General features: G+C 39.6%; 1 protein-coding gene across 1 annotated transcript in view; it reads right to left on the bottom strand.

Annotated features, from left to right (window-relative positions):
* Window positions 1-726: 726 nt before the first annotated feature.
* Window positions 727-10,610, bottom strand: part of LOC133638630 (ephrin type-A receptor 5-like) — a 61,003-nt gene continuing 51,119 nt past the window's right edge. Inside the window, exons 4-5 of the mRNA XM_062031421.1 lie at window positions 923-1,677; window positions 727-853 (exon numbers count right to left, since the gene is read on the bottom strand). Coding sequence (XP_061887405.1) covers window positions 727-853; window positions 923-1,677 — 882 coding nt within the window. The remainder of the gene's footprint in view (window positions 854-922; window positions 1,678-10,610) is intronic.

Genomic DNA, 10,610 nt, shown 5'->3' with positions numbered 1-10,610 from the left:
CATAATTCCGTTTAGATAAAGATTCAATCGAAATCCTCACAAAAGGTTAAAAACTTCCTGCAGGAAGCATCTTGTGGGGTCTATTTAGCCATCTCGGGGGATGTGAAAGTGGACCCGCCTGTCAGACCATGGTTACATCTGTCTACTAGCAGGTGAGAGATGCATGCGTTATAATCTAGAAGTGACTTTTAGCAAGTTTGAGACCAAGCAGAAGCAGCCGCCAGCTCAGTGTGTCAACAATAGAGCGTTAGCTCACTGCTATCAATGCGCTCGTAAAATAGTCTGTCTGCGTTAGCGCTTATAATAACAATTTCACTCATATTTGGTTGATTTTCAGGTCACGCCATGTAAATAGAGTATTGTTGGCACTTGCTGGATGTTTGTACAGAGTATTATGAACACCTCCATCTGTTGAATCAGTTGTTAGATATTTATTTATGATTTTGAATGCATAAAAAAGGCCAATGTGTGTGTTCTTGTCTTAAGGATTGTGAATGATAAACAGCACATCGAGCGCAATATTCCAATTGGCATTTTGTGGCATTTTGTGAAATTTTAGAGGGTATTTTCCCATTCTTTGTGGATTGTAAAAACAATTGGACATGGTTTAATGATATAATGACATAAAGTCAACTTGTTTTTCCACTCTGCTGCTACTTGAAGGTGTCCATTAGAACTTGGTAATAAATAGCAAATGCGCAGCAGTGGTATTTGTTGAAAGGAGCATTAGAGAGGAGGAGAGACCGAGGTGCAGGTGGGAATTGAGAGGTGGGAATGTTTGGGCTCCAGGCTGAGCAGAAAGGCGGATGCAGGAGAGCAGCAAAGTGCTGCAGGGCTCAGGAGAAAACATCCACTAAGCCCAGTAAAAACACAAGCACTCAGTAAAATAAAAAAACATATTGCGATGAATAAAGAAGCAGACAATGCAGGATGAAGTAGGAATACAAGAAAAAAGTGCTTACCTTGACAGGATCCGGCGATTTCTTCAAATCCTTGCTGGCACACGCACTTCCCGATGGGCACCAGCCATTCTCCCTCGGTGCTGCAATGCATCCTGGGAGGCTCGTACAGAGGCAGGGAGTTGTTGACACAGCGACCCACGACCTCCACCAGCTGCGAGGCCTCTGATCCCGGGATGGTGTCGGAGAACTCGGCCAGGCTTTTCACCAGAAACGGGCAGCGTTTGTAGAAAACCCGCACGGAGACCAGAGCGATGCAGGCTCCTAAATCCTGGAAGGCCAAGTAGAAGCCCTTCCGAGTCAGAGGGCCTAGATCACGGACTTCAGTGTTGAGCTTCATAACCCGATCCCCCAGGTCCAGCTCTGTGAAGCTCTCGTCCGCTGCGATGGTGTCGATCTTGATGTAGCGGCTCTCCTTCATGGCCCGGTCCTCCTCCACCGTGATCCCCTCGCCGTCTCTCAGCTCCCCGTCTTCCATCTCATCCCCGTCCGTCTCGTAGTAGTACATGTTGAAGGTCTCCTTGCAGGTGCCCACGCCCCCGGGGAGGCTGTTGCAGTCTCTCAGGGTGAACTTCAGCTCGATGTACACCCGCTGGGCTCCCTCGGTTAGTATCCAGTTGGTGTGAAGCCAGTTGTTCTGGTTCTGCTCCATGACCCGGCACACTTGGTAAGTGTGGATGGGGTTGTAGTCTTCATCCACCTCCCCGATTTCCTCCCACTGGAAAAGCAGATAAAGCAAGATGAGAAAGAAGACTCGAGGTGGGGGGAATCATCCAGTTTGAGATGCATGGACATGGACTACAATAGTTTAGTGAACGGCAATAACCAATTTAGTTATTGTAAATAAAGTCATGCAGAAAGTTCTAAAATGTGTCTGACTGCAACTCATTTGGGCCGCTTGTACCCGTGATCTTGTCCTTTCGGTCATAACCCAAAGCTCATGACCATAGGTGAGGATGGGAACGTAGATCGACCGGTAAATTGAGAGCTTTGCCTTCCGGCTCAGCTCCTTCTTCACCACAACGGATCGATACAGCGTCCGCATAACTGAAGACGCCGCACCGATCCGCCTGTCGATCTCACCATCCACTCTTCCCTCACTCGTGAACAAGACTCCCAGGTACTTGAACTCCTCCACTTGGGGCAAGATCTCCTCCCCAACCTGGAGATGGCACTCCACCCTTTTCCGGGCGAGAACCATGGACTCGGACTTGGAGGTGCTGATTCTCATCCCAGTCGCTTCATACCATTTAGTGAAACCAAAAGCATCAATATGCATGAATTAAAGATGCATCAATAATCCATTTTTGATCGAATCGTAGCTCCTGAATCGTAATGGAATCATGAGGTGCCCAAAGATTCCCACCTCTATTAGAAACACTTTGTAGATGTAGATGTTTCCACCTTGAAGTAAAATTGACTTTTTTGCTACCAATCACATAACGCTGTGTGATATTACATATCGTAATACCACATAAGCATGATAGACATCGGCGATGTATCCATTTCATGATGAATTCAGGTTTTTGATGGTTGGGAGAGTGGCCGTGCCAGCAACCTGAGGGTTCCTGGTTCGATCCCCAGCTTCTACCAACCTCGTCCCGTCCGTTGTGTCTTTGAGCAAGACACTTCACCCTTGCTGCTGATGGGTGGTGGTTAGCGCCTTGCATGGCAGCTCCCGCCATCAGTGTGTGAATGTGTGTGTGAATGGGTGAATGTGGAAATACTGTCAAAGCGCTTTGAGTACCTTGAAGGTAGAAAAGCGCTATACAAGTATAACCCATTTACCATTTACCACTCCACACGTCTTTTCAATGCATTTTCCTCACCGCTTATTAACTTCTCCAAGACTCCATACCTCAGGATTCATCTTTCATATAACATACAGACGAAGAGTACGAGCCAAGGAGATCTCTTCCAAAACGAGGCATGAAGTTTGATGCCAGGCTTATTAACGAGCTGGAGGAGAGAAAAGTGAGAAGCTCAGTTTGGAGAGCAAAATAGTCCTCAAGTCTTAAAGTTAGTTTTATTTGCAGATGATACAACTGCTTTCTGTTCAGGAGAGAACACACAGGAGATAATACAAATAATAACAGAAGAAATGAACAAATTAAAAAGATGGTTTGACAAAAACAGACTATCTTTGAATCTCAGTAAAACTAAAATAATGCTATTTGGTAATAGTAGGAAAGAGCATCATACGCAAATACAAATAGACGGAGTAGACATCGAAAGGGTAAAAGAAACCAGATTTTTGGGATTATTAATAGATGATAAAATGAACTGGAAATCTCATATACAAAACATACAACATAAGGCAGCAAAAAACATTTCAATAATGAATAAAACAAAATACGTCCTGGGCCAAAAATCACTTCATATTCTCTACTGCTCACTAGTGTTACCATATCTGAGTTGTTGTGCAGAAATATGGGGAAATAACTACAAATGTGCGCTACATTCGTTAACCATGTTACAAAAAAGATCAGTTAGAATAATACATAATGTTGGATATAGAGAACATACAAACCCTTTATTTATTAAGTCAAAAATATTAAAGTTTGGTGATTTGGTAAAATTGCAAACAGCTAAAATGATGTACAAGGCAAACTATAACCTGCTAGCAAATAATGTACAACATTTCTTCTCAACTAAAGAGGAGAAATATAACCTTAGAGGAAAAAATAATTTCAAACATTTATATGCACGAAAAACACTTAAAACTTTTAGCATAACAGTATGTGGAATTAAATTATGGAATGGATTAAGTAAAGAAGTTAAAAATTGTACTGACATGATCCAGTTTAAGAAGTTGTTTAAATTAATAGTGCTTACAAAGTACAAAGAAGAAGAATTATGAGAAAAACTTCCAACCTTATTGAAAATATTCTTCATCTCAGTATGTTAATAATGACTGAATTAATTAATTACATATTACAAACTGTTGTATATACTAATTCATAGATGTTATTTTATTATATAAAAAGGTCAGTAAATTATTTTATATCATTGTAAATGCTTTGAAGTGGGAAAGGGGTAGGATTAAATAAGCTTTGCTTCTTCCTACTCCTTTTCGGGCTTGATGTAAATGAAATGATATGAAATTGTGTGATGTTTTATGATGTAAATGTGTTCATGTTCCAAATAAACTAAAAGAAAGAAAGAAAGAAAGAAAGTCTGAGAATAAATAGTAACAAACACTGAATTAGCCTGCACTTGTACAGCAGATCTCGGAGAAGTTAAAGACTTGTGCCATCCATTCATGAAGTTTGTATGTAAATGACGGCCCAGCCGCATTCATTCCTTCTGCAGGTCTCCTGGGACGTGGCTATTATCTGCATGACTCCTGGGACGTGGCTATTATCTGCATGACTCCTGGGACGTGGCTATTATCTGCATGACTCCTGGGACGTGGCTATTATCTGCATGACTAGCGCTCTCCCATGGCTAATACAAGCGTTTCATCATGTCAGCGTAATATGGCCAGAGGGAGCAGACTATGATCTGCTGTTACAGCTTAATAGCTCTTATTAATCATCCTTTCCCTGCCTGCTGTACACAACCTTGTGCCGTTGTCTTTGTCTCGTGTCTGCCTCCTTTTACAAGCCATCACTTCACACGTCTTCAGCTCAGGTCACAACACCACATTTTGCAACCATTTACCGTCGTACAAATACTTTGTTTTTTTGTGTAGATGTGAATCATGGCAGTAATAGTGCCTTTCACATGTACTAGATAGATAGATAGATAGATAGATAGATAGATAGATAGATAGATAGATAGATAGATAGATAGATAGATAGATAGATAGATAGATAGATAGATAGATAGATAGATAGATAGATAGATAGATAGATAGATAGATAGATAGATAGATGTATAGATAGTACTTTATTGATTCCTTCAGGAGAGTTCCCTCAGGAAAATTTTAATTCCAGCAGCAGTGTACAGAATTGAGATCGAATTTAAAAAAGTAAATAATGGGGGTATAAATGGAAACAAAATAGAAAAATATTACAATAGAATAGAAACAAAAGCATCAATGAGAATACAAATATAACAGTAAAATAAGAATACAACAAGAGAAACTAGGCATTAGTGACCATGTTATGAAAACGTATTACACTGTTATTGTTTTGCATCCCCCATCATTCTAGTACCCCAGAGAGGAGTTGTACAGTCTAATGGTGTGTGGGACAAAGGAGTTTTTAGTCTATTAGTCCTGCACTTGGGATGAAGCAGTCTAGCACTGAACAGGCTCCTCTGGCTACTGACAACGCTATGCAGAGGGTGACTGGCATCATCCAGGATGCTCACTAGTTTTTCCACAGTCCTCTTCTCTGCCACCGTCACCAGTGAGTCCAGTTTTAGTCCGATCGTAGAACCGGCCCACCTGATCAGTTTCTCCAGTCTGGAGCTGTCCTTCTTAGATATACTGCCCCCCCCCAGCACACTACCATGTAGTACAGAACACTGGCAACCACAGACTGGTAGTACATCCACAGTTTTTTACAGACGTTGAAGGAGTGCAGCCTATGTTGCTTATTTCAACTGTATTGTACCCATGAGTACACACACACACACACACACACACACACACACGCGTTTGTAAATTGTGAGTGTGTGTGTGTGTGTTCTTGTATTTCTGACCTTCTTGAGACATCAACAAGGAAAAGTTAATTAAAGTGAAAGTTAAAGTAGCAATGATTGTCACACACACACACTAGGTGTGGCGAAATTATTCTCTGCATTTGACCCATCGCCATTGTTCACCCCCTGGGAGGTGAGGGGAGCAGCGGGCAGCAGCGGTGGTCGCGCCCGGGAATCATTTTTGGTGATTTAACCCCCAATTCCAACCCTTGATGCTGAGTGCCGTCCATATGAGGAGGTGTGAACAAGTGATGACATAAATTATTGTCCCAATAACATTGCATCTAATAGAGAGCCAAATACTAGAGTCCGTGAACATTGCTCCAAAGTCAGGATGTTTTGTTGATTTAATGTGCATACAAGAGTAATTATTGACAGGTGCAAAGGCAGCAATATATGATAAAACAAGATGGCAGCTAAAGAAGGACTTCCCTATTCATCCCCGAAAAAAGCCGCCAGGTGAACATCTGATATTACCACTTCCGGTGCTGACGTAAGACAAGCCATATGTGAGCATAGGATGAACAAATACTCTACGCTACTAAGACTATGGTGGTCATTAACAGTTAGCTTCTACAGCTGGGTTGCCCAAAGTGCGGCACAGGGGCCATCTGTGGTCCCTGACTCCTTTGTCATCGGCCTTAAGCACATTACAAAAAACAAAAAAAATAGAGATCTTATTTGCACCCCCTGGTGGTGAAATCTATCAAAATGAGGCTGGTCCCAAAAAGGAGGGATTTTTCAAACGGACTGTGTGTGGCTTTTAAAAGTGCTCCCCCTCTGGTCAACATATGAAATAACAAGTGTTTGTAAAAATTTGAAGTGCTCCCCCTCTGGTCAACATATGTAATAACGAGTGTGTGTACAAATTTGAAGTGCTCCCCCTCTGGTCAAAATTAATTAAAAAAAATAAAAATGTATACAAAGACATACTGTAAAAACTGGAAGTAAATAATGAAAATTAAAACAAATTACAAAAAAAAAAATACTAAAAACTTACCTTTTTTATATTTGCATAGTATGTATATATTATTAATGTTGTAAATACACTTCTTTATATATCTAGAAAAGGTGGTCCTAAAGAGGGAGGCATTTTTCGCCGGTCTCAAGAAGGTAATAAATAGAAGAATGTGTGTGTGTGTGTGTGTGTGTGTGTGTGTGTGTGTGTGTGTGTGTGTGTGTGTGTGTGTGTGTGTGTGTGTGTGTGTGTGTGTGTGTGTGTGTGTGTGTGTGTGTGTGTGTGTGTGTGTGTGTGTGTGTGTGTGTGTGTGTGTGTGTGTGTGTGTGTGTGTGTGTGACCGCTATCTTTCACAGTGGCTTCCTGTGCAGACATTAAGCCTCTTACTGGTTTGATCACACAGATCCTGCAGTCTTCACAAAAGCTTCCCACAGCTTAACACACACACACACACACACACACACACACACACACACACACACACACACACACACACACACACACACACACACACACGCACGCACGCACGCGCTGACACAATTGTGACAACCTTGCAGCATCACAATGTTCTGATGTGAAAGGTCAGTGAAGTTGGTCCAACTCCTAAGTGAGCCCTGGAATAACATTAGAAGTTAACAACGCTGAAAAAAAACACGCTGCGATTAGAACTTGCTGCCATTAAATCTTTAATTAAAGCTTAAATGAGTGAATTAGTGCTGGGCAGTGGAGTGTGGAATAAGGTAAGGAGTGAACATGAACACATGGAGACAATCAGTTTAGTCAGCATCAAAAATGTTGATATAAATGACTTAATATGAAATGTCACTTTACTGCTACCTTGCAGGTGAGCAAGGCAGTACAAGAAGTGCAGGGCATTTTTGTTTTACATTTAAGGGGCAAGAAACTTGATCTAGTGCAGTAAATGTGTTGGAATAATTGTAAGTTATCACAAACAACTTTGTGTTGAAATGAGTTCCAGGCAAAAGGACAGGGGCTGTCTTTGAGGCCTACCAACAGGAAGGCTGCTAAAACTCCACTGTGTAAGGCGGGGGGGGGGGGGGGGAGAGCAAGAAGGTGTTCCTGTTTTCTCTCATGTATGGTAATCAACAGAAGGATGTTGTTCTGGCCCAAGGACTTCAGAGCAGAGCGATGACATATCTGCCCAATTTCCAGATTACCTCTTTTTGAAGTATTTTACAAACTCTTATTGAACTGACCTTTCCTGTGAATTGTTTACGACCTTTTCTGTGAACTTATTCATTATTCAATCTCTATATAAATGACATTTGTAAAGTTACAAAAGATTTAAAGTTAGTATTATTTGCGGATGATACAACAGCGTTTTGTTCAGGAGAGAACACACAGGAGATAATACAAATAATAACAGAAGAAATTAACAAATTAAAAAGATGGTTTGACAAAAACAGACTGTCGTTGAATCTCAGTAAAATTAAAATAATGCTATTTGGTAATAGTAGAAGAGAAAGTCAAACACAAATACAAATAGACGGAATAGAAATTGAAAGAGTAAATGAAACCACATTTCTAGGTATAATGATTGATGATAAATTGAACTGGAAATGTCACGTAAAAAATATATAACATAAAGTAGCAAGAAACACGTCAATAATGAATAAAGCAAAACATGTTCTAGACCAAAAATCACTTCATATTCTCTACTGCTCACTAGTGTTACATATCTGAGCTACTGTGTAGAAATATGGGGAAATAATTACAAAACTACACTTCATTCATTAACGGTGTTACAAAAAAGATCAGTTATAATAATACATCATGTTGGATATAGAGAACATACAAATGTTTTATTTATTGAATCAAAGATACTGAAATTCCACGACATAGTGAATTTGCAAACAGCTAAAATTATGCACAGAGCAAACTATAACCTGCTAGCCAAGAATGTACAACAATTCTTCTCAACAAAAGAGGAGGAATATAATCTTAGAGAAAAATGTAATTTAAAACATTTGTTTGCACGTACAACACTTAAGACCTTCAGTATATCAGTATGTGGAATTAAATGATGGAATGGATGAAGCAAAGCAATCAAACAATGTACTAATATGATACACTTCAAGAAACTCTTCAAACTTAAAGTGTTTACAAAGTACAAAGAAGAAGAACCATGACAAACATTCTCCATTTATTTCATTCATTCTTAAAGTAATCTTACTTATCTCATCACATGAAATATGACTTACTTCACCAATTATTATTATTAAATTCTTACTATTATTTATTTATTTATTTTTATTGTGATTACCTATGGAGTTTATTGTGAATAAATTGAGAACAGGAAGTGAATAAAAAAGTTTCAGCAACTGTTATGTAAAGAAAAGGGGTAGGATTAAATAAGCTCTGCTTCTTCCTACTCCTTTTCCAACATGTTGAAAAGAAACTGGAAATTGTGATGTATCATGTTGTATGCTTGCATGTTCCAAATAAACTCAAACTCTAAACTCTAAACTTTTTTGCGAGCTTTCTCCTTTGGAAACAGCGGTGGCCAGGTGGTAGGGGAGGGTCCAAAATAAAAGAAGGAGGCATGCAATCTTTTGGCAGAGCGTGCTGAGATACTGTACAAGGGTACATACAGTGTGTCCAGGCGTGTCTCCTCAATTGAGTCCAAATTGAATTCTGTCTCTGTTTAATTCTTTGCCTCTTGTCTTGTTTAATAATTGTCATCAGTGTTTGAACCTGGCAAAATGGAACTTGATTATTTGACCAAGTGAACTATGTAGAATATTGCAAGTTGTGTCACAATATGGGAATACGGAAGTGTATTGTGACCCACGTGTCGTGGTACGTATCGTATCGTGAAATCGTACCCAGACCTAGTCAAAGGACATGTGAGTTTAGTTTGTTCTTGTCATTGGATTTGCAACACTCAGGGGGCTGTGGAAGACGTGGAAATAAGGTTGACGTTCATACCCATCATATATACGTAGCAGGCTAGATGTTTCCTTGCTCATTTTCTGTTCATAAGTCAATAAACGTTCAAATGTTGTTCTGGCTTTGTGGCTTTTTTGGAAGATTGTTTACATGAAAATAACATCAACAACCAATAAAACCTCAAATATGTGTGACAAGAATTCCCGTACTGGGTGTGGTTTTCACAATGCTTCAGTCTTTGGTAATAATGACCTCATTGTTACAATGCGGTGGGAAATGAAAGTTATGCACAATTCGAGCCAACACCTTTAGCTTGAATGTAACGCAGGGCAGAATGTTAAAGCATGTTTTCTATCACACACTACAATAAAAGGTGTGATAAACCAGCACGTTTCCCCGACTGTAATAAAATGTTTAAGAGCGATTGTAACGATTGTGAGGCTAAGGAAGTGATCTGTTAGCTGGCTAGGAAACTGTTATCACTTGGTGCACTTATTTTTACACTTAGGTGGTAGTAGTTTAAGAATATTAATACAAATGACATCTGCCATTTGACGCCCACCTTGTTTGTGGATAATGACAATTTAAAACATGTTTTAGTGTATTTATATTACTTGTACATGTATGGCAGTTATTAATGTGTCCATGAAAGGGCATTTTATGACTTTTTTCTTAATACTTGTGTATGATTTTATTGTCATAATTTTATTGCATGATTTTTGTATCCCTTTAATTTAGGTAGCCAGGGACTGCAGATGGAAATGAGCTATTTAGCTATAATCTGGTACAGAACATATCTGTCTTTGAGCTTAATGTTTCTGTACACTGTCCCTTCAAATAAAGACTAAACAAAAAAAACAAAAAAAAATGTTCAAATGTACTATCGTACGTTTTCACTTACGATACGATAACGATACGGGAGCATTGAGTGTTGGCCAATTCCGATATCAATCCGATACAATGTCGGCACCAATCATAGTACGTCATTTTAGTATTTTCTTTAGTGTGTTAGAACATGTTTGAAAAGTAAAGTTATGGTTGGTATAACTTTACGACAGACTTGTGCTGTCTTTAAGTTTAAGAGAAGTGGTAATTCGCTTTTTTTGGGCAACACCCAGTGGCCACAATAATCC

This window comes from Entelurus aequoreus, linkage group LG21 (genome assembly GCF_033978785.1).
Source record: "Entelurus aequoreus isolate RoL-2023_Sb linkage group LG21, RoL_Eaeq_v1.1, whole genome shotgun sequence".
Classification (NCBI taxonomy): domain Eukaryota; kingdom Metazoa; phylum Chordata; class Actinopteri; order Syngnathiformes; family Syngnathidae; genus Entelurus; species Entelurus aequoreus.
This window is presented reverse-complemented; position numbering and strand designations above follow the sequence as displayed.